Source organism: Odontesthes bonariensis, chromosome 11 (genome assembly GCF_027942865.1).
Source record: "Odontesthes bonariensis isolate fOdoBon6 chromosome 11, fOdoBon6.hap1, whole genome shotgun sequence".
NCBI classification, from domain to species: Eukaryota; Metazoa; Chordata; class Actinopteri; order Atheriniformes; family Atherinopsidae; genus Odontesthes; species Odontesthes bonariensis.
The window spans coordinates 8,701,657-8,728,136 of NC_134516.1; the positions used below are offsets into that span (position 1 = coordinate 8,701,657).

General features: G+C 44.8%; 3 protein-coding genes and 1 long non-coding RNA gene across 4 annotated transcripts in view; 1 reads left to right on the top strand and 3 right to left on the bottom strand.

The window, feature by feature from the left end:
• Positions 1-18,079, bottom strand: part of LOC142391552 (NLR family CARD domain-containing protein 3-like) — a 105,298-nt gene extending 87,219 nt beyond the window's left edge. The window contains exons 1-4 of the mRNA XM_075477400.1: positions 17,833-18,079; positions 14,593-14,703; positions 14,404-14,508; positions 14,209-14,325 (exon numbers count right to left, since the gene is read on the bottom strand). Of these exons, the coding sequence (XP_075333515.1) occupies positions 14,209-14,325; positions 14,404-14,508; positions 14,593-14,660 (290 nt within the window). The 5' untranslated portion in view covers positions 14,661-14,703; positions 17,833-18,079. The remainder of the gene's footprint in view (positions 1-14,208; positions 14,326-14,403; positions 14,509-14,592; positions 14,704-17,832) is intronic.
• The window catches only part of LOC142391563 (uncharacterized), a 251,014-nt gene that overhangs the window by 172,148 nt on the left and 52,386 nt on the right, over positions 1-26,480 (top strand). The gene's annotated exons all lie outside the window — the stretch shown is intronic.
• LOC142391571 (uncharacterized) lies at positions 285-1,902 on the bottom strand. Its single transcript, XR_012770586.1, has 4 exons — positions 1,781-1,902; positions 695-805; positions 518-610; positions 285-437 (listed from the first exon to the last, which is right to left on the bottom strand). It is a non-coding gene; the product is annotated as an uncharacterized LOC142391571 (long non-coding RNA).
• Positions 3,854-10,268, bottom strand: LOC142391956 (neoverrucotoxin subunit beta-like). The gene is made up of 5 exons (XM_075478150.1): positions 10,195-10,268; positions 9,729-9,902; positions 7,707-7,868; positions 5,605-5,651; positions 3,854-5,480 (listed from the first exon to the last, which is right to left on the bottom strand). Exons 1-5 carry the CDS (start codon positions 10,266-10,268, stop codon positions 4,885-4,887), a joined length of 1,053 nt encoding a protein of 350 aa, XP_075334265.1. The 3' UTR covers positions 3,854-4,884.

Here is a 26,480-nt window from a genome sequence, read left to right on the forward strand (position 1 = left end):
TGTGAGAACAGAATATTTCTGCATCAGCCGCCCTGTTCACTGCATAATCAGCATCCTGTGAAAAAGCCACATCAGTGGACAGATATTCAGTAATATTCTCCCTTTGTTTTAATAAAGAGCTGCAGGACTGAACTAAAACATCACATCACACACATGATGCAGCTAATTAGTCTCATCAGAGACATCAACAACTGATCCAAGTCTCAAGTAATTCAGCTGGAACCTGGTTATCATCTGAAACATGATGCAGCCTCCACTGAATACTGACAGCTACTCACTGATGGGCTGATGGAACATTCTGTTTGAAATCAATGACGAAATCCTTCGACCGGTCGCTCTTAAAGGACACACAGCTGGGTTCAGGTTCAGGTTCAGGTTCTGGTTCAGGTTCTGGTTCAGGTTCTGGTCCTGGTTCTGGTTCAGGCCTCTGGTGGATCCTGATGGGAAAAAATGCTTTTCAGCCTGCATGCATGATATACTTAATAACCTCTAAATCAATGACCTGATGTTAACTTACTCTGCTTTCGAGGGCTGTAAGTTGAAAAGTGGGTGATCCTTTAGCAAGTGGCTCTGTGAGGACCCACTCCTGGAACCAGGTATATGTCCCTTCCTGTGAATAAAGGTGGTTTGGTGATGTGAGCGCTGAGCTCTGACATGGAGAAGAGTCATGGACAGTTAGAGATGGTCACCTCACCTCTGAGCTTTGCTCTGGCTCTCATGTTCCCCACACAGAGAGGTTTTAGTGTCCTCACTCTGATCCATGCTGCTGAACTCACATCAGCTCACACACACTTTCTACCTTCTTCTGCAGAGGAAACACACATCATTCATCTGCACAGCAACTCACATCCTCCTCTCCATCTTTTATGTAAAAAAATCAGCTGCTCCTCTGATTGGCTCAGATTCTCTGTTCCACATCAGTCTCAGTTGAATCATTATTGTCATTAAATGTGTTTCTCAGCAAAGTGATGCTATAGAATAAAAGAGATATTTTAAATGAATAAATGCAATAAAAGGTCAAAATTAAAACAGAAAACTTAAAAAAAACTCCAGTTCCAGTAATTTGACTCTTCATTCAGAGAAACTTACATCAGAGACGCCACTAAAACCCATTTTTTAGGTGATGCTTTCAACAGATTTTCAAAAGAAAAGTATAAAATAAACCTCTCTAAGATACTTGAAAAGGTCACAAGAGAAACAATAATTTTCAGCTAATCTCCAGATAAATGACGTGTTGTTGCAGCTCTAATTTAGCGACACAATAAAGCAGATGTAAAACATGCTGGAATTTAAGTTTGTTTGTGGGATAAAGAGACATTTTTAAAGACGGGAAACTGAACACAGAGAAACAAGGAAAAACTGGCCTGACGTGTACCGACTGTACTGGAACATGGAGGTGGGTTATGATCAAGGTGATGGAATTTAAAAACCTTGAAAAACCTGTCTGACTCACTGAGTTACACAACGAGAAAGCCACACCTCCATCAGGGTGTTACCTTTAGTCTTTAAGAGATAAACAGCAGAGAGTTTCTTTGTCTGACTTCAGTGGAAGAAACCGAAGTTATCCCCACAAATTAAAACACAATGTGATTTATTTTGGCAATAAAACAATAAATAATATGTTTCTAATCAACAACAATGTAAATGATAATCGTGCAGATTTTTCTTCAAAGTTCTTCGAGTGATCAAACTGGACCTGAAATAAGAAGTGAACATGTTCCCCAAACATTACAGAGCAGAAACAAACAGGAAGGTTACTGAAGACAAAGTCCAAACTCACAGTTTGTTTAAGCCAAGTGTTTAAGAAGATGACGCTCCGCTCCACAGACACAGGTGAGCTGCTTCCTGGAATCAGTCAGAGCTCTAACCCTGATGGGGGCAGGACAGGTAGGAGGGGGGGCAGGACAGGTAGGAGGGAGGGGCAGGACAGGTACGAGGGGGGGGCAGGACAGGTAGGAGGGGGGGCAGGACAGGTAGGAGGGAGGGGGGCAGGACAAGTAGGAGGGAGGGGCAGCAACAGGATCCGATTTCATTTTCATCCTAGTTTAACAGCAGCTTGTAACCTTGTTGGTATTTGCTTTAAAATGAATAAACCTCATCAGTCTTACTCTCACTCCTGACTCCCATCATCTGCTTATTTCCTCCGTCATGTCCTCACTGAGGAGTTATCTCATATTAGGGAGGGATCCCAATGGAGGTCAAAATGGTAACTGAGCATCTAACAGCCAGTCTGGGACTGGGAGGCATCCTGCTTTGGTATCAGGTAGACTGGTCATGTTGACTCTGAAGCAACAATCAGATGGAGGACGGAACATGCTCATTAATATCGCTGATGTTGGAAAGAAAGAGAGCATTTTCTTTCCATCTGAGCAGGACTGAAACAGGTGACCTGGCTGAACACACATACAAATGTATACATGTACATTTATAAATGACAAACATGTCCATCCATCCATTTTCTACACCCACTTAATCTATTTCAGTCGCGGGTGGGGGGGGGGGGGGGCTGGAGCCTATCCCAGCCGTTACTGGGCGAGATACATATTATTATATTAGATATTGGGCGGGGTACACCTGGCCATCACAGAGACATATGACACAAATGACCACACATATGCTCACGCTCAAGCATTTCACCAGAAACCAAAGCCAGCAGGACGGTCCACATACACTGCTGCTCTGTTAGAGACAGAGGAGGAGGAGGAGGAGGAGGAGGAGGAGGAGGAGGAGGAGGAGGTGATGATGGTTGTTTGTCTGTTATTGTGACAGACAGAGTAACCTCCATCAGAGCAGCTCAGACTCCAGGACTGATCATTCCATCCAAACTCACAGTCTCCTCCTCCTCTGCTGATTCCTCTGTAACTCACTGATATATAAACCCATTCTCTCCACTCGACCTCCCAGTAACAGCGACCAGTCAGAACATTTCTGCACAGCAGCTGAGGCCAGACATCAAACCTGTCTGGATGATCAGGATATGACTGAACCTCCTCCACATGTGTCACCTTCCTGTTGTTGTCAGACAGTTTCAGTCTCCTGCTCACTGTGTTTGTGTCGATTATAACATTTTGTTTGTAACATTTCCCGTAATGACGCCAAGATAAAATAATGTACAAGACTTGAATACACCATAACCCAAAATTCTGCCTATAATTAAATGAACATCTTCCCAAAATTTTGCGATCTTAGGACAGAGCCAGAACACGTGAATATTTACATCTCCACAGCTTCTCACACTTGGCTGTGGTAATGAAGTATGTTTATTCCTAATTCTCAGTTTCTATCCCAGTTAGTGCTGAGTTGTAGTGGGTGACTTTAATATTCATGTAGATTTGCTGAACACGTACATAACTGTTGAAATATTCTGAGTTGTGTAAAACCAGAAATGTGACTTTCTTTAATTAATTGTTGTTATTGAAACGTTTCATATTGGGCCAACTATTTTTTTACTGCTTATTCTGCTGCAAACTGTGAGCACATTTGATTCTTCTCTGAGTTTTTACACTAAAATGATTTTCATCAAATCCCCTAAATTGAAAACAACTTGTGAGAACTGAAACACTCGATCACTCTGAGCCGTCTCACCACAGTGATAAACAACCATTCCGCTTAATTTCTTCCTCACCTGTGTGCCGCTGAGCTTTAAATACTTTTTTCCTGCCTGGGGATTGAGCCCAAAGCTTCTAAACAGCTCAGAATCAGTCTGACGCCCGGAACCAACAGGTCACACGCAATATTCCTGGGAATTCACTAAAAGCTCAGCTTTGGGAACATTTCTTCGGATGATGGCTTTCTTAAACACTTGCATTCAGAAACCGACTCCTCTGATTAAATTCCAACTCCAAACCTTTTCTCACTCATCGTGGTGTCAGCAGCTCGTCCCATTACTGTCACTTCTATAAGCACCAACACGGGGATGCCTGAATGCCGACCCGGAGGCTTTAAAACCTCACTGAACAAACCAGCCCAAAGCCGGGACTTTCACTCCTGATGGCAGCTACAAAGAGGATTTCACTGTTTGCAGCAGCCGGCTGGACTGGGACTCCTCTGTGGGCTGGAAACCTGCACATCTGCCTCTTTATTTCACATTCTGTTCCTGGTTGGATGTCTTTTTTTACTCCAACATTACAGCTGCTTGGGTATCCAGCTACACAGTTAAACACACATTTTATTCAGAAATGACTCTCTATATAAATCAATAAAGATTGGTGTTTATTTAGTTCTGCATTACATTTACTTTCTGTATTATTACTGTCTGTACATGTACACAAAGGGACAAATTAAACGTGAATGTATGAAAACCCTGGGATTTCAACATCAGATCTTTTCAGTCCTCTTTGTGAGCGTTCAACAGCAACATTCAGCCATCAGGAACCAGCTCCAGTCCAGGTGTCCTTTCATCATCTAACAGGAAGTGAATATGTGAAACATCAGGATGAACCCCGGCTGCTCACCAGACCTCTGCTCATTGGAGCAGAATCAGTGAACATCTGTCAGCAGGTTGGAATCCATCTGGGCTGATGGCAGCTCAGTGATTCCTCTCTGATGTCACAGTTTGTCACATGTGCAGCAAACTAACTGCAGCTGACTTCAGCTGAATGGTCTCAGTTGAAGTGAGCAGCAGAGAAACACAACCTGCTGATACTCAGTGTGAAGCTTTGACTGGAAACACACAGAAAAACAACATCCTGGAAGAATGGCAGCTTCCATCTTTAAAGGACTGGAAGAGGAAGAAGTTTCCAAGGAATCATTCAGAAGAGTTTCAAACAGAAACTGACTGAGTCCATGAATCTGAAAAGGTGTTTCTGAGTGAAAGAGACAGACATGAACAGACTGAACAATCTGTTCAGCAGGGATTCTCTGACAGGAGGACACTCTGTATACTCAGCACAGAGACAACCAGGAACCAGGAAACCAGACTGCAAATCCAGGATGCAGAGGTTCTTCAGTGAATGTGGTGCTGAAGGTGTGGAGGTGGATCAGTGTGTCAGAGGAGACTCTGTAGAAGGACAGAGTGCCAGCAGGACGGTCCACATACACTGCTGCTCTGTTACAGACAGAGGAGGAGGAGGAGGAAGACGAGAGCATGGCATAGACTTCGGAAAAGAGAGAGGAGGAGGAGGAGGAGGAGGAGGAGGGGATGTGTGTTACTCTCTTATTGTGATAGACAGAGTATTCACCTCCACCAGAGCAGCACAGACTCCAGGACTGATCATTCCTTCCAAACATACAGTCTCTGTCTCCTCCTCTCCTGCTGATTCCTCTGTAACTCACTGATATATTAATTCCTCCTCTCCACTCGACCTCCCAGTAACAGCGATCAGTCAGAACATTTCTACACAGCAGCTGAGAACAGACACCAAACCTGTCTGGATGATCAGGATATGACTGAACCTCCACATGTGTCACCTTCCTGTTGTTGTCAGACAGTTTCAGGTTCCTGCTCACTGTGTTTGTGTCGATTGTGAGTTGACAGGAATCTGAAGGAGAACAAACACAGTCCAGCTGCAGTTATTGATCTATCATCTGTTCACTTTGATCAATGAGTGATGTGACAGTGTGACGATGGCTGGATGTCATGAATCAGATGAAGAACACACTCACACTTCCTCAGCCCTGGTGTCAGCCATCGTTCTCCAGCAGGCTCCACCCTGAAAGGAGGAGGGGGGTCAGAGCAGCACCGTCTCTTTCAGCATCAAACATGGACATTACATGGCTCTCACACACATTGTTCTACACTGAGAAAGGAACAGTCCAACATCTGGACACATCCACTGGAGTGGAGCATCTGGAAACTACAATGAGCAGAATCAACACTGACGCGTACAAAACTGCTTTGTGGAAGTCACAATTTCTTCTTTCAGCCGTCTCCTCCTTTTCATCTCGTCACATATGAAGAACACTGTAAAAACTCCTGATCTGACCCAGAGCTGCAACCTATCTGCCCTAAAGTCTGACTGATCTGCTTCTGACAGGAACATCCTCTGCACAGCAGCCTGCCTCAGATTCTTCACATTGTTTTCACTGTTGCTCTTTTTTCTGACTCAGCTGGGAAATGTTAAAGTGACTTCTTTTCTGTGCACATGAAGCTAAGTGACTGTCAGAGACAGTTTGAGGCAGGTTTTTAGCTGTGACAGCTTGTTTCCACACTGACCACTAACAGCTGCTTCATCATCACACTGAGGATTTGTTCCCTCACATTATCATTGCAGATGCTGCTGTTGTGAGGACAGCAACACATTTCAGAGGGATCAGCAGCATCAGCTCACCACACAGAACTTCCAAATCTTATCCAGTATTCATTTCCACTTTGAAGTGCAGTCACATCATCAAGCTTCTATTTAGTCCAACATCCACTCTGTTATTGAAGATGATTGATAATCTGATGTATGATCAAGCAGCTTTTCAGCATCTATCAGATCTGCTGCCTGGACAAGATGAGCTGCAGCAACTTCATCTGCTCAAAGATCTCTATTCAAAGCCAGAGTGTCACAAAGCTGATATCCAAGATGGCAGCACGTCCCTCTGTCTGTTACCTTCATATTGAACTAAACAACATAAATGCTGCAATGCCACTCGTGTGTGATGTTACACGGAGCACTGGCACCAATAGAAGAAAACATGGATGAAAGAGTTTGGAGGGAATCAAATCAAATCAAATCAAATTTATTTGTATAGCACATTTCATGTACAAACAGTTCAAAGTGCTTTACATAAAATAAAAGCATTGCAGCAGGGAGTGCAAGAAGCATTAAAAAATACATAACATAATATAAAGAGAAACAAATAAAATCATTTAAATGAATTTAAAATCAGGCAACAGTCTAGATAAGTTAAAAGATATTTCATGCATAGACACATGAGAACAGAAACGTTTTTAACCTGGATTTAAAAATGTCTACATTTGGTGAAAGTTTAATCTCCACTGGCAGTTTGTTCCACTTATTTGGAGCATAACAGCTAAATGCTGCTTCTCCATGTTTAGTCTGGACTCTGGACTGGACCAGCTGACCTGAGTCCTTGGATCTAAGAGCTCTGCTGGCTTTATATTCTCTGAACATATCACAGATGTATTTTGGGCCTAAACCATTCTGGGATTTGTAAACCATCAGCAGGCTTTTAAAATCTATTCTGTGACTGACTGGAAGCCAGAGTAAAGATTTTAAAACTGGTGTGATGTGTTCAGATCTCTTAGTCCGGGAATGAGCGTTCAGGACCAAAATATTTATGATGGTTAAATGTCTGTCTCATTGAAATGAATTTTCTGGGTCTGTTGCTGTGTTTCACCATCAGGAACCTCCAATCAGCAGGATTTATGAAGGAAACTTTACCTGAACCACAGGGGTTTATAAATCTTTGTGCTAAGCTAGGCTAACATGTCCTGGATCCATCCTTGTAAATGAATCAGTGTCAGAGGACCAAAAAGACGTTTCTAAAAATGAAAGACTGTTCCTTTAACATGCAGAGATCTGTCCAAACTAAATCAACTCTGACCAACAGACACTTCTCGTTGTTGTTCCTGCAGATGTTCTCCATGCAGACCTCCTCTAAAATGGGTTAGGGTTAAAGGTAAAAAGGCTCCTACATGTGGGATTGTTCATGCAACACTCAGCAGGAAGCACAGGGCTGAGTGCAGGACAGAGAACATGTTCCCAGCTCTTCCTCCTCTATCAGACACTGTGAGGCTGCAGCAGGCCTCTCCATACCTGAGTGTGTGTGGATCCTTCAGTGCAGCCCTCAGCAGCTTCACTCCTGAGGCTCCTGGATGGTTGTAGCTCAGGTCCAGCTCTCTCAGATGGGAGGGGTTGGAGGTCACAGCTTCAGCCAGAGAAGCACAGCCTTCCTCTGTGATCAGACAGCCTGACAGGCTGCAGACACACAGAACAACAGAAACTCTGAGAGAACTGCTCTGAAACTCAAGCTGAAGGTCATCCAATGGTAACAACATTCTGAGAGAAAGATTCTTTTCATCATTTTGCTCCAGTAACAGTTTCAGATAAAATGAGAAGAAAATATAAACAATCTTCTGTGACAAACAAAGAGGAAACATGGCAGCAGTGAATGAAAAACCTGGATGAAAAGAAAACCTCTGAGAATAAAAACTTTAGATTATTGTGAATATTTCAACATTTCACTCTTCACTGAACTCTGCACACCTCAGACTTCCAGCACACCCCAGAGTCCAGTCATCTCCTCAAAATACACACTTTCAAACTGTGACAAAAACCCAGAAAAATCCTTGAATGTGAGCTTTTTTTTATTGGGAATTCAGCTGGATTAATATACACCTACACTTTACTGTTTTTGCTAAAAGATGAGCTGAGCTGAGCTGAGCTGAGAGTACACGTGATTTTACATTACATTACGGTCATTCTGCAGACGCTTTTAACCAAAGCGACTTACAATAAGTGCGTTCAACATCGGTAGGCAAAAGAACTTCAAGTCACAAGAAATCATAAGTGCATTTCCTTCCAATACCAAACAGCTAAGAGCAAAACTAGTGCTAGAGTAAGTGCAATAAGTCAGGTACCTAGACAGATGGGAAGACAATTTAGAAAACAAAGACAATTTAGGAAACAAATAAGTGCGTAAGGAACTAGGACGGAGCAGGTGATGTCCTAAGAGGGCGGAGCAGGGTAGTGTTTCCTGAAGAGACATCAGTCGGGGCGCCAGAACAGAGAAAAGCCGTGACCATGTTGATCGTGCACAGGGACCCCTGAGTGACGGGGCAGCCGGCCACCTGGTGGCCGCAGAGCGAAGTGGTCGGGCCGGGGTGTAGGGCTTGACCATAGCCTGGAGGTATGAAGGAGCTGTTCCTTCCACTGCCCTGCAGGCTAGCACCAGAGTCTTAAACTGGATGCTGCAGCTACGGGGAGCCAGTGTAGAGAGCGGAGAAGGGGAGTGGTGTGGGAGAACTTGGGGAGGTTGAACACCAGACGAGCAGCAGCTTTCTGAACCAGCTCCAGAGGTCTGATGGCAGAAGCCGGGGCGCCAGCAAGGAGGGAGTTGCAGTAGTCCAGGCGGGAGATGACAAGAGCACCTGATGATGAGCTCCTGTGCTGCCTTGTCGGTGAGGAAGGGGCGAATCCTCCGGATGTTGTAGAGGAGGAATCGGCAGAAACGGGTCACTGATGCGATGTGTGGCGAGAACGACAGTTCGTCGTCCAGGGTCACACCCAGATTCCTTGCGGTCCGGGTTGATGTCACCACAGAGTCATCCATGGTGATGGCCAGATCTTGGAATGGGCAGCCCTTCCCCGGGAGAAACACCAGCTCAGTCTTGTCCAGGTTGAGCTTAAGGTGGTGCATCGACATCCACCCCGAGATGTCTGCCAGGCACGCAGCAATGCGTGCTTCCACTTGGGTGTCAGAAGGGGGAAAAGACAGAATCAGCTGGGTGTCGTCTGCATAGCAGTGGTAGGAAAAGTTATGGGAGTGTATGACAGAACCAAGAGATGATGTGTAGAGGGAGAAAAGAAGAGGACCCAGGACCGAACCTTTGGGAACCCCGGTGGTGAGCCTACGTGGCTTCGACACAGACCCTCTCAGTGTTACCTGGTAGGAGCGATCTGTCAGGTAGGATGAGAACATGGAGAGTGCAGAACCAGAAACCCCCATTCCCTCCAGGGTAGAGAGAAGGTAGACGTGGTTCACTGTGTTTCATCCTCATCTACATTATCTGGAGTGTTAGTGTAGTTTGGAGAAGCTTGTTTTCATACAGTGCTTACCTGAGAGTTTCCAGTCTGCAGTTTGGACTCTTCAGTCCATCAGAAAGCTGCTTCACTCCTGAATCCTGCAGGTTGTTGTTACTCAGGCCCAGTTCTGTCAGGCTGGAGGACTGGGAGCTGAGAGCTGAGGACAGAGCTGCACAGCTTCTCTCTGAGAGCTCACAGCCACTCAGGCTGAGGAGGGAATGAGATGGAAGGAAATAACTTGATCTATTAATCAATCAAACTACATTCATATTTGATAAGTGGAAGAATTCTGTTTCCCTGTTTGTTTCTGTTTATTTGTTAAAGACATTAAAGTGTGATGGAAGATGTCTACATGTGCCGTCTTAGCTCAGTAGATGGAGAAACTAAAAGATGTATCTGCTGCTGTTATTGGCTCATCCTGTGATCAGATCAGCTCAGCAAAGAACACCATGTGAGCAAAGCATCTTCTCACACTAACAGTCAGCTGTTTCTCCAGCACCAAAGTGTTATCTGGCCCAGCTCAGCTGTGGCTCTGTAGCTGCAGCCTTTGTCTGTCACTCTGCAGACTGACATGCTTTCTGTAGGACTGACGGACCTTTCTACCAAGAAATTAACACATGAATGACAACATGTTTTTCTCTTTCTTAGACTCAAGACTTAAAACGTTTCCACAGAAGAGTAAGTTAAGCCAGATAACTACTGTAACTAATAAGATGGGAGCAAATAAAATGATTAATTAATCCATTAAACAAATTAATTATAAAATTGATAAATAACTGCCACCAAGTTCTTCCTCAGAGGAACTGCTGAGTTTCTATTTCCAACAAAGTATCATCTCACATTACTTGTAAGATGATATTTTGTTGTGAACTGACACTTCATAAATAAACTGAAGTTCATTTGAAACTGAGTTTAACGCTGATTCTGCTGTTTTTCTCCAGTTAATAAATAAACAATGTATTTATAAAGAAATATATCTGTGTTTGTACGTACAGAGCTTTGTTGGAGGCTTTGACCACTGGCAGCAGCCTCAGAAGAACCTCCTCTGAAGCAGAGTACTTCTTCAGGTCAAACTCATCCAGATGTTTTCCTGATGACAGTAAGATGAAGCCCAGAGCTGACCACTGAGCAGGAGACAGTTTGTCTGTGGAGAGACTTCCTGATCTCAGGGCCAGTTGGATCTCCTCCACCAGAGAACGATCATTCAGTTCATTCAGACAGTGGAACAGATTGATGCTTCTCTCTGCAGACAGTTTCCCACTGATCATATCCTTGATGTAATCGACTGTTTCCTGATTGGTCTGTGAGCTACTTCCTGTCTGTGTCAGCAGGCCTCGTAGGAGCCTCTGATTGGTCTGTGAGCTACTTCCTGTCTGTGTCAGCAGGCCTCGTAGGAGCCTCTGATTGGTCTTCAGGGAAAGACCCAGGAGGAAGCGGAGGAACAGGTCCAGGTGTCCATTTGGACTCTCTATGGCCTTGTTCACAGCACTCTGGTAGAAGAGAGTCTCTGTCAGTGTTTCAGACTTCTTAGACTTTGATGGTTCTCCCATCAGGTTGAGTCCAGAGTTGATGAAGGTCAGATGCACATGAAGAGCAGCCAGAAACTCCTGAACACTCAGATGGATGAAGCAGAACACCTTCTCCTGGTACAGCCCTCTCTCCTCTCTAAAGATCTGTGTGAACACTCCTGAGTACACTGAGGCTGCTGAGATATCGATGCCACACTCTGTCAGGTCTGATTTATAGAAGATCAGGTTTCCTTTCTGCAGCTGCTCAAAAGCCAGTTTTCCCAGAGACTCAATCATCTTCCTGCTCTCTGGACTCCAGTGTGGATCTGTCTCAGCTCCTCCATCATACTTGAGCTTCTTCACTTTGGCCTGAACCACCAGGAAGTGGATGTACATCTCAGTCAGGGTGCTGGGCAGCTCTGCTCCCTCTCTGGTTTCCAACACATCCTCCAGAACTGTAGCAGTGATCCAGCAGAAGACCGGGATGTGGCACATGATGTGGAGGCTTCGGGATGTCTGGATGTGGGAGATGATCCTGCTGGCCTGCTTCTTATCTCTGAATCTCTTCCTGAAGTACTCCTCCTTCTGTGGGTCAGTGAACCCTCTGACCTCTGTCACCATGCCGACACAGCCAGCAGGGATCTGATTGGCCGCTGCAGGTCGTGTGGTTATCCAGAGGCGAGCAGAGGGAAGCAGCTTCCCCCTGATGAGGTTTGTCAGCAGCACATCCACTGAGGTGGGCTCTGTAGCATCAGTCAGGGGCTTCTTGCTGTGGAAGTCCAGAGGAAGTCGACACTCATCCAGACCGTCAAAGATGAACACAACCTGGAACTGTTCAAAGCTGCAGATTCCTGCTGCTTTGGTCTCAGTAAAGAAGTGATGAACAAGTTCCACCAAGCTGAACTTTCTCTCTTTCAGCACATTCAGCTCTCTGAAAGTGAATGGAAACATGAACTGGATGTCCTGGTTGGCTTTGCCTTCAGCCCAGTCCAGAGTGAACTTCTGTGTTAAGACTGTTTTCCCAATGCCAGCCACTCCCTTTGTCATCACTGTTCTGATTGGTTCATCTCTTCCAGGTGGGCCTTTAAAGATGTCTTCTTGTCTGATGGATGTTTCTGCTCTGCCTGCTTTCCTGGATGCTGCTTCAATCTGTCTGACCTCATGTTCATCATTGACCTTTCCGCTCCCTCCCTCTGTGATGTAGAGCTCTGTGTAGATCTGATTCAGAAGGGTTGACTTTCCTGCTTTAGGAATCCCCTCAAACACACACTGGAACTTCTTCTTCAGAGCACATTTGACTTTACGTCCACAAACTGCAGCAACAAGTTCTGAATGAAGACAAGAAATAACATCAGTAAACAGACATTCCAACCCTGTACAGAATGAGTATCTGAACATCTGCTGTTCTGTGTGCTGAGACATCAGTAAATGTGTCATTTATCCAGCAGGTTAAACCTTTAGAGAAATCCTCTTACTGCTCTGCAGACGGTCAGCCAGCTCCTCCTGCTTCATTCTCCTCAGGAAGTGAGCTGTGATCTTCACTAATGCCTCTCTGCTGCTCCTCTGCTCTTCATCCTCACCCTCCCTCTGACTCTCTAAGCATTCTGGGTAATCTGGACTCAGAGCCTTCTGCATCTTCTTCAGCTCCTCCTTCACAAAAGTGAGCATGTTGTCCTCCAGCAGCTGGAACAGAAAACTATATGAATGAGCCAATCAGACTGAAACCATGGAGCCAAACATCAGATCCATGTTGGACACACTGACAACCCACTGGTCTACAGAGTGCAGCATGGAGATGGCTGTGAACAGAATTGATGGAAAAGTAGTTGTTGTACATGTACAGACCATAAATATGGAGTCCAGCTGTGTTTGATGCTGCTGGGCAGACGGACCACTGGGACCCTCTGAGCTCTGCTGGTCCACTCTGTGGAGGAATCATGAAGATTAAGATTAGATTTATTGTCATCTACATTACAGGGAACATACACAGAATTTCTCCTCCACTTTTAACCCATCCAGGTTGGCACCTGTTGAACACACACAGGGTCACACATTCATTGAGACAGATGCCATATACACTGGAATCACAGCACCTGGGGAGCATGGGGGTACAGTGCCTTGCTCAAGAGCACCTCAGCTGTGGCAAGGAGGTGGACACCCCTCCAGCTGTTAGTTCACCAAACTTTTTATGAGTGGGAACCGAACCACCGACCTTCTGGTTATTGGACGACTGCTGTGTTGGTGGAAAACATCCAACACACACCGCTTCACATATGAACATAGAAATGGATGTGAAGCAGAGCTGAGCTCACATTAAACACATGTTGGAGTAAAAACTGTTCAAACTGACTCATTTTACTCTGTTACAGCATTTACACTCAGCTCACCTCTGAGGGGACGGATGTTGGGCTGATTTGAAGTTAATAAAATCGAGCATTGACCGGTCACTCTGCATGGACACACAGCTGAGTTCAGGCTCAGCTCCAGGCTCAGCTCCAGGTCCAGGTCTGAGTCTCTGATGGATCCTGACAGAGAAACACTTGTTTCAAACTAAAGTATCAGTGATAGTGTTTGAGTCTGCAGTGAGACGGCCTGTCAGAGAGTCAGTGTGGCTGCTGTGGAACAATGTTAGTTTTAACAAGGTTTCTTTGGAGAGAATTAATAACAGATCAATTACCTGCATGATTGGGGTGTTGCTTCAGAAGCTCATTTTAAACTGACGTCATTAAACACAACGTGTGAGAACATAATATTTCTGCATCAGCCGCCCTGTTCACTACATAATCAGCATCTTGTAAAAAAGCCACATCGGTGGACAGATATTCAGTAATATTCTCCCTTTGTTTTAATAAAGAGCTGCAGGACTGAACTAAAACATCACATCACACACATGATGCAGCTCATTAGTTCATCAGAGACATCAACAAGTCTCAAGTAATTCAGCTGGAAACTGGTTATCATCTGAAACATGATGCAGCCTCCACTGAATACTGACAGCTACTCACTGTTGGGCTGATGGAACATTCTGTTTGAAATTAAAGAAGAAATCCTTCGACCGGTCGCTCTTAAAGGACACACAGCTGGGTCCAGGTTCAGGTTCTGGTTCCAGTGTCTGATGGATCCTGATAGAAAAACATTACAGGTCAATGATGTCAAAGCTGAATGCATTTTAAGTTAAATATCTTAATCGTGTATTTTACTTTTTGTCAGATGAAAAGATTCTTTTGAAATTGAAGAAGAAATCCTTTGACCGGTCGCTCTTAAAGGACACACAGCTTGGTTCAGGTTCAGGCTCTGGTTGGTTCCTGTGAATAAAGGTGGTTTGGTGATGTGAGCGCTGAGCTGGGACATGGAGAAGAGTCATGGACAGTTAGAGATGGTCACCTCACCTCTGAGCTTTGCTCTGGCTCTCATGTTCCCCACACAGAGAGGTTTTAGTGTCCTCACTCTGATCCATGCTGCTGAACTCACATCAGCTCACACACACTTTCTACCTTCTTCTGCAGAGGAAACACAGATCATTCATCTGCACATCAGCTCACATCCTCCTCTCCATGTGTCAGATCTTGTGCTCTGATAATAAAGACTTGTTTCAGTATAAACTCATCAGAAATGTGTTGTTTTAACACGCAGTGGACTCATATGTTCAACATTCAGCTTTAAGGGGGAGATGTTAGAGGCTGATCCCACAGTCTGAGCGCAGAAACCCGATCCACCAGTTAGAAGTTAGAATTCAGGGTCAGTACACACAGAAGAGCCTCAGAGGAAGCAGGAATCCAACATGGCGGCTAACCAAACCGCTGCAGGGTGTCAGCTTCACATTCTCAGTCTGAAACTTAAAGTTAAAGTCCTGGGGCCTCATGTACAAACATCTGCTGAAACATGGCGTACGCTCAAACCCAAATGCCCTCCAATGTCGGATGTATGAATCTGTGCGCACGCATCAATCCAAGCACATTTCGTTTGTACATCCCAATCAACGTGGAACTGAGCGCACATGTCGGAGCACCCGACTCCTCCCTGTCCACGCCCCTACTTAAATATGCAAATCATATTTAAATGAGCCCTGCACCTGCGATTCCCCTCTCTGCACGAAAATGAAGAAAAAAGAATGAATAAGACGGGAAAAAAGAAGAACTTCACGGAAAGCGAGATGGAGGTGCTACTTTCTGAAGTGAAGGCCCGCAAAAATGTGTTCTTTGGCACGCAGTCCTCCGGCATAAGCAGCAAACGCAAGAGGAGTGGGTGGGAGAGCCTGAGGCTGTTAATGCTGTGGGGTCAGAGAATCCTCACAAGCAGAGGTGACGAAGAAGTGGTCCGACATTAAGGTGGATGTGAAGCGGAGACTGGCTGCCTACCGCTGCAGTGTGGCCAAAACAGGCGGGTGGGGGGGTGACCGACTGTTTCCTGTTAACATACAAATTCATCATGTGATTGCGCTTTTATAGCAATGTGTGTGCAGTCGATAGCTCCGATTACAAAACCGGCTCTCGCTGCAAATTGAGCTTTAATGTTGGCCTGTTGGGAATTTGATATACGTGGCTGAGATGCGGATAATTCTGTCCCACGCGGCTAGCATGGCTCTGCTCAGGGTAGACTGGCACAGTCCCAATCGGTTGGCCAGCTCCCTCTGGAATGCTCCGGTTGCTATAGGAACCCCAGTGTGCACATCACATGTGAGCACAGGCAGCGCACGGCTCCTCCCTGTGTTGCGCTCCAAAGCCGGCCGCAGCTCTGCACAGTTCCAGGAGGATTGCCCTCGGGAACCTAAAGCGGCTGATGAGCCAGTCGCCATCATGTTCACACACACGCTCTCTTCGAATTGCACCATTTGCAAAGTCTTCTAATACTGCTAAAGCAGCCATTGTTTTTAATGGTGCGCATTGCACCACTTTGCGCTGCTTTTATATCCGCTCGTGTAAATGGAGACACATGGGTGTGTTAATTGTTTATCAGTATTAATTGTTCATGTGTCTCAAATGTGCACATCACTGTCTGAGGACTAATTGTTTTCACATTTATTTATTATAACAGTTTCCCAACATCCGCTCTAAGTGTCGCCAAAGAATCAACAGCTGCAGAAAAGTGCGTACGCCAGCCCTGAAGTTGCCGTGAGGCACCGCACATTTCCACGGTCTTTTCGCTCTTGATACAGCTGATCGTTGACGTGAAAAGGTGCGTACGCCACTTTGTACACGAGGCCCCTGCTCTGTGAAAACACACATGTGCTCAGTGAGATGAATTTCATCTTCCTGTCAAACTGTGTGGATCAAACATTAAAATCATTCCTGCTGACGGACGTCAGCGGCGCTGGAGTTGTCTTCCCATTCAGCAATTAAAGGGATGGGCATAAAGGAACATTTCACTGCTCTTTTTCATGCTGATGGCTCTGCACGAGGTCCTGGATGGAAACTACTGCAGTTGGACGGCTCAGATGGGGGATCAATTAATATTGTTCTCAGTTACACCCTCATGTTTACTCTATGTAGGTTCCTTAATGAAGCCGTTAGCTTGACGCTCTTCTCTCTCGTCATCCACATCTACGACAAAATAAAAACTCCACAAGATCCTCTTTTGTTCCTCAATTTACTTCCAAAAAACATAAAGAATGGTACAGCAATGATCCAATATGAGAAAAATAAAAAAGGTGGGAGAAAAAAAAAAGAAAGTGACAGAGAGAGAGAGAAAGGTAAAAAAAAAAAAACTGTGTGGCTCCACTCTAAGCCGCCTGACCATAATGACTCCGGTAACCAAACTCTCCTGAGATTAACAACAAATCAAAGGCAATGTTCGCAATTTTTAACCTTTTTAAATAATGCACACATAAATGACCTGAATTAAACTGTTAACTTATTAATTGAATTATCTGTCTATAAATACTGTAAATAGCTCCTTTTTTATTACAATTAACGTAAATCATATTTCAACATGTAAACTCAAATAGCGATCCAAATATCAATAAACCCAAATAGGACCCAGGCTGCTACACTCTACATTCGTGTCTTTTCAGGTACCAGCAGGTGCACGGATGACCCACCAGTGCAGCCCAGTCTGAGGATATATCCGACCACATGAACGGGGGACAGGAGACGCAGCTTCCAGCCAAGCTGCTCTTTAAAGGTTTATTCTGCAGATTTGCAGTAGGTGAAGTATTTGCTTTCAAATTTGTTTCTATGTTTTATTGTTAAATGTTCAATTAATTTTGTTTGTGCTCCAAATAAATTCACTTCATATCTTTTTTTGTTCTGGGGCCCCATGAAAAAACCCCGGCCCCACCCTGGCCCCCCTGATAAATTTGGTCTGGAACTGCCCCTGCTCATGACTCGTAGAGACTAAATGCAAGCCTCCGCCTGTTTCCCCTCTAAAAGCTAACAATTAGACATCCCATAGTCCAACCATTCATCAGCCCTGTTCTGCACTGGATGTTTTCATGAGATCTGCTTTGCTGAGAATTGTTTCGCTGTCACCTCATGAGTCTTTCCAGGAACATGTCGTGCTGCCCATCATCCGGGTATTAATGGATCTACTGTATCTACAGCCTCATCACAACAATTCTGTCCCGATCTGAGCAGTCCAACTATTAAAGGCCCGAAGTTATGTCAACTTTAACAGTTTCGTTCACGACTTACTGACACCGGAAGTGACAACATGGCGGACAGGCCGAGCCGCGCCGAGCAGAGCCGAGCGGCTGCCTCCTCCGCCCCGACGGTACCGGACTCACAGCTGGTACCGTGAAGTTTGGAGCGCAGGTTTCTGCCGGAACTGAGCCGCCCACAGCTGATGTTAACGCGTCACACATTAAAAACAGCTGGAATTACCTTCAGGAGCTTCACGCGGAAAAAAGCAGCTGCGCCACAACGGGATGGAAAGTGAAAGTAAAGTGAGAGGAAACACCCAGAGAGGGAGTTCTGATCCAGTGAGCGATCAGTGCGTCACACACGGCTCAGCTGGACTTTAACTGGGTCATTACAGCCACTAATGAGACTCTTTGTTCACTGATTTCCACTTTATTCTCCCTGTCTGCTCCTCCAGAACAGGATTTATTGAAGTCAGATGAAAAGTGTGTTTCCATGTCCAACAGTTTCTCTGGTAGATCTGATGCTGGTGATCAAAGCTCCCTGATGTCAGACTTTAACAGCACGGCATGTGGAACTGAATAAAAAGAGAACCACAGTGAAGATGCAACACTGAGCAGCACGCATGTGGAACTGCGGTGTAAAGACTGCCAACAAGACGAAATAAAGAGGGAAAAAGGAGCTTTTTACTGTCTGACTGTGCTGGCAGAAAAGTTCATGAACTCAGAAAAGCAGGAGGCTCCTTCTCTAAACTGAGAGCTTCACTTTTGGGAACATTTCTCCACATTGTGAAGAATCAGAGCTGAATGAGTTCAGGTGTTGATGCTGATCACTGATTGGTCTCACTGAGGTCACATGACGGTCATACAGGGTTAAAGGTGATGAATGAGCGTGCCACAGGTGGCTGTGAGCAGTGTGCACAGCAGGAGACGGCGGGCCGTGTGTTTTTAGAATGTCCCAAATATCAAGCAGAAAGGCAGCCGCTAAAAACTCCAAAAGAGCAACCGGCTGATGGAGAGATGTTACAGAGAAGCTCGGCTGATGGAGGCGATGGATCTGCTTTTAGATTTGGGAAGAGAGCAGAGATTAATTAGGAGGGCTTGGAGAGAGTCGCCATCCTGATGCACACTCCAGTCCGGCAGGTGGCGGTAATGCGCCTACAAGCTGCTGAGTAACCGCCGCTGACAGAGAAGAAGAAGAAGAACAGCAGCCGGCAGTAGTTCCAACGTAACATCGCTCATAACTTTCTCTCTCGGGGATCATTTTCCATGGGAATGAAGCCGAATTAACCGCACAGACGTGCTCTTTAACTGACTTTGATGTTGATCTTATTGGACAACGTCGCTGCTGTAAAATCAGGATTTTATAGGGCGGTGCAGAGCTGAAGCCGGAAAATGACTTCCTGAAGATTTATTTAGTGTTAACGTGGACGTAACGGACCACATTAGTGTCAGTATGTCAGAGTTGGTCTGGATTCAAACAAGAGAAGCAGAAAAATATTTCAATAAAAGAGAGAGCTTTATTGATAATTCGGTTATATTACACACAGAGAAGTAATTTGATGTAAAATGCTGACAAAAAACATTCCGTGTTTTACTAAAGTGAAATAAAACGATATAAAAACACAGCGGCTGCATGGAGGGGTTAGTCTGGATCCCTTTACGGCTAAACTTCCACTATTTTCACCCATATATTTGTTCATTTAGTGTTTCTGGCCGCGGTAAGCAGACTGTAGAGGAAACCAGCTGTTTCACCTTCCAAAGTTCCGCTTTGGTCGTTGGTCTGCAGCTGCCTCAGTGGGTAGTTTTCCTGCTAATGTGGGACTCTGGAGTTTTACCCAACATGTGAAACACCAGAGTCCCACAAACGGACCAACGACTGCGGTGTCCGGGGAGCTAAAATGAGGGGTTTTCTCAATGGAGTCTGGCTGAGAGCGAAGGCGTCAGTTGCTGCTTTAAACGGCTGCTCGACACCAAGTACAGCAGAGGAAACATCCCAAATGTAGCGGACACTTGAGTTTCTGTAGGTTGCCTTTTAGGCGTGTTGAATGGGTTTTTGGGGGTTCACTCCTCAGCTGCTGGACTCCTGTCTGCTCCTCCAAAGCTCTGAAACTTTCTGCTGTAGCTAACCCTTAAAAACATGGAGCCTCTTGTGTTGGTTCTTGTGGACAACTTTCCTGTTAGCTGGAACATTTCAGAGTTCTCCTCAGACTGGATTCAGTGGACATAAAGGTGTCTTTAACAGAGGGAACGAGGCTGCTCTGCTCTCTGGGTTCATCTCTGTGCTTCAGCCCGGCAGGAGCCGCCAATCAGGGGGCGGGGCTTGTTCCAAACGCTCAGCTGCTCTCCCATTGGTTATTGCTTGTGACGTCAGAGACGGACAGAGCTCCTACTAGCTCCTGAAGCCGGAGCAGCGGAAGTGTTTCTGGAGGAATGGCAGCAGAGCCGCTTGTAATGTTCACAGCTTCTGTTTGACACCTCAGAGTTTATAAAACTCATACAACACCATCAGAACACATGGTCACCACATGGACCTTTAGAAGTTCAGGCTTTCTAAACACACACATCAGTGCAATCCAGATGTTTTTCACATCTTTTCCCGGTTTCCTGCTTTGGCTTCATAACTCAGATGGAATCAGTCAGTGAGAAACACAGCAGGCTGTGAAAGAAAGTAAAGGTGTTCACCGAGGCTGAACCTGAGGGACGCATCACTGAAATGACTGAGTGTTACTCCCTTCAGTTGGAATCACCAACACAAGTCCTTCCTCTCATGCACGGGCATTTATTTGCACATGGCTGTGGTCAGTCATGCTGTGAGAACTAGAGAAATGAAAACAAACAAATCATAAACTGAACTTCACAGGATACAAAGCCTTTCCAAAGAGAATAAACATTAAAGAAACATCTCCAGCACAAATAGCTTCCATAATGCGCTCCATTTGCTTGCAATGTGCCGTGTTTGCATGAAGTGAAACAGGTGATGTGAAAGCGTCGCTGCAGCATCTTAAACACGTGGGAACATCATGTGAACACCACTCTGCACACCTCATTGGCCGCGTTAACTCAAAGGCAGCAAGAAAGGAAACTTCAAGCGTTGGGTCTCATCCAAATCTCCGAAGCCTTATTCAGCAGCTTCATGACGTCATCTTCTGAGTAACACGCCAGCTGAGGAGCTCTGCTGCTCGTGGGCTGAGTGCGTCTGAATAATGCCCCACACACAAAACAAACAATTATTAACCTACAAATAAACTCTGTCAATAACTCCCCAAAAATATAAAGTAAACTAAGAATACATTTGAACAAAATTCAAAGTAATGAAGATCAGGAATAAATAGCTCCAACAGTATTTATATTTCCATGATTTATTTTACCCGACTCACAGCTCACAGCTCTCTCTCCCTCTCGGCTTTATTTTGAAGGAAGCGGGAGTTCCTTCATTCTGTACATAATTATTTTATTCTAATGGTGCTGTGTTGAATGTTAGAATATTATTACTTTGCACTATAGTTCAGCTTATTTAAATGTTCTATTTGTGCACAGTTTAATACATTTTATTATAATTTTGCACTGTTTCGCACTGAATGTTTATTTATTGGCTGTTTGGGTTATTAGAATTTATTTAGAGAGAAAGAAAGAAAAATAAATGTTTGGCCTTGGAGACTTCTGGACTTTTAGCCTTTTTCACAATGATTTGGGACGTGGTTTGGAACTTGTTTGTACATTCCTGCGCACACTCTGGGTGACTGATTCAAGTGACTCGAGAACCCGATTCACTTTAGTGAGTGACTCGAGTCAGTAAAAGGAATCGAGTATCCCATCACTACATTGAAATGTGGGAAATCTTTATAAAATTAAGTTTTATGATGGAAGAGAGCAGTCATATTAATACTTTCACAACACTGTCATATATAGATAGATCAGTTTCAAACAAAACTTCTCCTAAAGATTGTTGTACTTTGTCAGTCTGAATGTTTTACTGACAGCATTGTTGTCCCGTTGTGTCTGAAATTGAGGGAAATCTGTTCCAAAGTCATTTTGTTCACATGATGAAGGCAGCCTAGCCTGGGCGAAAGCCGACTGTATGAGGCAAGTACAGATTTGCTGATTTCTTATCTTTACTTAAGTAATTTAACTATATGTTTTATATTCTTAAGTTTGAATATTGTTCTTATTGTCATTGATGAGAAAGTTTTATTGAATATGGCTGTTTGTTCATATTTTCTGTTTAATACAGGCTTTTTCATTTAAGTTTAATACTGGCGGTACTGTAACTTTAAGAGGCTGCAGCTTCGCACTCTGGGAAGTTACACCTGTGTTGTGAACGTCAGACCAGCAGTGGAGACACACGGTTTTTTACCGTGTCCCGTCCTATATTGAATTGAAAGCCAGGTGTATGGATACTTGAGTGACACATGTGGAATAAATTTCTATGTTTTCTAACGTTACCTGGACTTAAAGTGGATCTTTAAGGACAACAGCTTTTTGGACACGTGTAAGCCAAGAATATCTGCTAGTCGACTTCTGCACCTACATTAGTAAAAAACCTTCTCCCTGTGGTCTTGCCTGTGGATCGAGAGTACATTGGAACGGAAAAACAAAAAAACTCTCTGCAAGAACTCAAGTAAGTGCAGATGCTGCTGGAAAAGGCTTGTGTGGATTGTGTGCATATCAACGTTAAGAAGCATTAAAGATCCGCTAACTATCCGCTAACGACCCGCTAACGACTCAAGCATGGTGCGCTAACGATCCGACAACGATTATCCTTTGTGTGTGCTTTGAAAGACATCGGAACACTTTGTTGTATTAAGCTAACAACAGCTAGCAAGTGGAAAGGGCTAGTCTTGTATTAGGACTCATGACAGAGAAAAAGGATTCAGCCACATTGGAAAGACGACAAGTGAAGCCTACAGTCAGAGCTATGGAAGATGCGTTACAGAGGAAAATACAGGCAAGGAAAGCTACACTGACTCAGCTTACAACAAAAAAGAATGAGATGATTCATTTAATGGATGATGATGGCAATTTGGAGGTTATAACGACCAAGTTGGTTGTTGAGTTCAAGAAGCTTTTCAGTGAGTTTTGTGAACTGAACATATCCGTTAAAGAGCTGTTTCAGCAAGTTGCCTCAGAGGAAAAAATGAACAGTGATCAAGAGAAGTGGTATAAACCTAAATCTGATTCATTCAAGAACTTTAGTGATCACGTTGATGCTTGGATAGCAGGTGTTCATGAACGTATGGAGGAAGCAAGAGAAGCTAATGAAAATATTAAACCATCTGATAGCATATCAGAAGTATCATCAAAAAAGTCCAAAGGGTCTAAGGCAAGCTCTGGTCGTTCTTCTGCCTCTTCGGCACGATTGAAAGCAGAACTGGAAAGGGCTGCGCTTTTGGCAAGGGCAGCAACACTGAAAAAGAAAGAAGCCTTGGATAGGCAAGAAGTAAAGCTGAAAGCTGAAAAGGAAGATCTTGAGCTTCAGACGGCATTAGCTGCCACAGATGCTAAACTTAAGATTTTGAAGAAGTTTGAAGAAGCTGATGCTCTAAAAAAGGATGATGAACAGTCTAAGTTATGGGAGCAGCCGGCTATGAAAAAAGATGATTATGGAGAACCTGGAACAAGCAATGATGTGACTACTGGGCATCATGGGAATACAAGACATAAACACAAGTCACCATCACGCCCCAGTGCTGCACAGTCAATTTCATCAGCAACAAGTGATGAAGATGACGACGGTTCTTCTGTGTTCGGCAGCTATGCTGAAAGTGTAGCAGTTGCAGTGGCTTTGCCCACTGAAAGACGACGTCAACAGGACATTACAGAATTACTGATCAAGCAACAAAAGCTTTCTACTTTACCACCGCAAAACATTCCCATCTTCAGGGGAGATCCATTGGAATATAGACTCTTCATCAGAGCGTTTGAGCATGGTGTCGAAGGTAAAACAGAGAGCAGCAAGGATCGGTTGTACTTCATGGAGCAATATACCAGCGGACAGCCCAGAGAGTTGATTCGGAGTTGTCTACATATGGATCCAGATAAGGGTTATCGCAAGGCAAAGAAACTTTTAAAGGAACATTTCGGAAACGAATATAGGATCTCTGTGGCATACATAGACAAGGCTTTAAGCTGGCCTACAATCAAGGCAGATGATGGCGAAGGTCTCAATGCACTGGCTCTCTTCCTCACCAGCTGTAACAATGCGATGTCAGACTTGGATTATATGGAGGAGTTGGATAATGTTGCCAACATGCGCGCCATTGTCAACAAACTTCCGTATAAATTCAGAGAGAGGTGGAGGAGTGTTGCTTTTGATATCCAGGAGCAAACTACGAGAAGACCCAAGTTTAAAGATCTTGTCAAGTTTATTAACACGCAGGCTAAGGTTGCACTACACCCTCTTTTCGGAGACATCAAGGACAGCAACAAAGGACAAGTCAAGTCTCCAGTAAACCTCACAGCAGAGAGGAAGAGTCACAGGACGACCTTTACTACGTCTGCAACACCTATGAGTCATCAAACAGGTGTTAGCACAGAGTTAAAGGCTAGCAAGAGGAGTCCTACTAGCTATAGCAGTGCTTTCACCAAGCCCTGTCTTTTTTGTCAGGGTGAACACAGCATGGCGCAATGTAAGAAACTAAGGAAATCGCTTCATAAAGAGAAGATAGACTTTCTCCGTGGGAAAGGACTGTGCTTCAGTTGCTTGAATCAGGGACACATGAGCAAGTCCTGTGAGGAGAAATTACACTGTGAGGTCTGCTCACTGCTTCATCCCACTGTGTTGCACATAAAGAGCAAAGACAGAGGTACGCCTAAGGAAGACTCATCAGATAATGGTGAGAAGCAGTCTGTGATCAGTGGGTTTGTAGACAAAGCAAACAATGCATGTTCTGATACTGGGACCGGGGACACAGACAGTATCCTGGCCATTGTTCCAGTACAAGTAAAGGCGAAGAAAGGCAACAAAGTGGTTACGTCGTATGCCTTTTTGGACCCAGGCAGTACGGCCACCTTTTGCACTGAAGAGCTTATGAATAAGCTCAACCTTAGTGGAAAAAAGATTGACATTGTTCTAACAACCATGGGAGAACAAAAGACTGTTCGCAGCCATGTTGTAACAGGTTTGGAAGTGTGTGGCATGGAAAGTTGCAACTTCATAGAACTACAGGAAGCCTTCTCTCAAAAGACCATTCCGGCTAATAAAAGGAACATTCCACAGCAAGAAGACGTGGACAAGTGGCCTCATCTGGAGCAAGTGAAAATCCCCCACATCAATGCAGAAATAGAACTGCTGATTGGGACCAATGTGCCAAAGGCCATGGAACCAGTAGAGGTCATCAGGAGTGTCGACAATGGACCTTACGCTGTGAGAACTGTTCTTGGTTGGACCGTGAATGGGCCGTTGAGGGACAACAACTGTGAACCTACTGGAGATGGAAAATACATAACATCTAACAGAATATCAGTGGCTAAACTGGATGAACTGTGGACTCAACAGTTTAAATACGACTTTCCTGAAAGTAAACAAGAACAGCTGGAGATGTCCCAAGAAGACCTCCAATTCATGGACAGTGTTTCACAGTCTGCCAGATTGGTAGAGGGACATTACCAAATTGGTCTACCACTAAAGAACAAGGATCTTCAAATGCCTAACAATCGCATTGTAACAGAACAGCGGGCCTTAAACTTGAAAAAGAAGCTTCTCAAGAATCATTCATTCTGGGAGGACTACATTGCTTTTATGAATGAAATGATTACCAAAGGCTTTGCAGTGAAGGTTGCAGAGGAAGAGCTGGACCGCAACGATGGAAAGGTTTGGTACATTCCACACCATGGAGTGTACCATCCTAAAAAACACAAGCTACGTGTTGTATATGATTGTGGTGCTTCTTATCAGGGAGTCACGCTGAACGAGCAACTTCTCCAAGGGCCAGACCTCACCAGTTCCTTAATTGGAGTTCTCACCAGGTTCCGCCAAGAACCTGTGGCTACTATGGCTGATGTGGAAGCCATGTTCCACCAGGTAAGAGTCCCACAAGAAGACGCTGACCTCCTTCGGTTTTTGTGGTGGCCTGGTGGAAACGTGAACGAACCACTGGAGGAATACAAGATGGTCGTGCACCTATTTGGTGCTACTTCATCACCGAGTTGTGCGAGCTATGCCCTCAGACGATGTGCTGAAGACAACAGGGACCTGTTTGATGCTTCAGTAGTCAGCACAGTGTTGCACAATTTCTACGTTGATGACTGCCTTAAGTCAGTCAGCTCCGAAGAGGAGGCAGTGTCGCTCTGTCGCAATCTGAAAGCCATTTGTCATAAAGGGGGCTTCAGGTTAACAAAGTGGATTAGCAACAGTCGGGTAGTATTGGCAGCTATACCTGAGAAGGAAATGGCGAACGGAGTAAAGGATCTCGATCTGGATCAAGATTCACTCCCCATGGACAGAGCATTGGGAGTACAATGGTGCATCGAGTCCGACCAATTCAAGTTCAGGATCGTCATCCAAGATAAACCTCCCACCAGAAGAAACATTCTCTCCTTAGTGAGTTCCGTCTACGATCCGTTGGGATTCTTGGCTCCGGTGGTTCTGTCAGCAAAAAAGATCTTGCAAGAGCTTTGTAGGCTAAAGCTCAGCTGGGATGACATGATTCCAGATCATCTTGCACAACAGTGGTTCGAATGGCGCAAGGATCTGCAGTTGCT

What these genes read in the sequence shown, in the direction of transcription:
- LOC142391956 (XM_075478150.1), bottom strand. Translation starts at nt 10,268, where the DNA reads ATGTCAGTCTGCAGAGTGACAGACAAAGGCTGCAGCTACAGAGCCACA. An exon ending in TGCAGACTGGAAACTCTCAG is followed by an intron (nt 7,869 to 9,728) that starts GTAAGCACTGTA and finishes GTGTGTCTGCAG; the next exon opens with CCTGTCAGGCTGTCTGATCA. An exon ending in AAGGATCCACACACACTCAG is followed by an intron (nt 5,652 to 7,706) that starts GTATGGAGAGGC and finishes TCCTCCTTTCAG; the next exon opens with GGTGGAGCCTGCTGGAGAAC.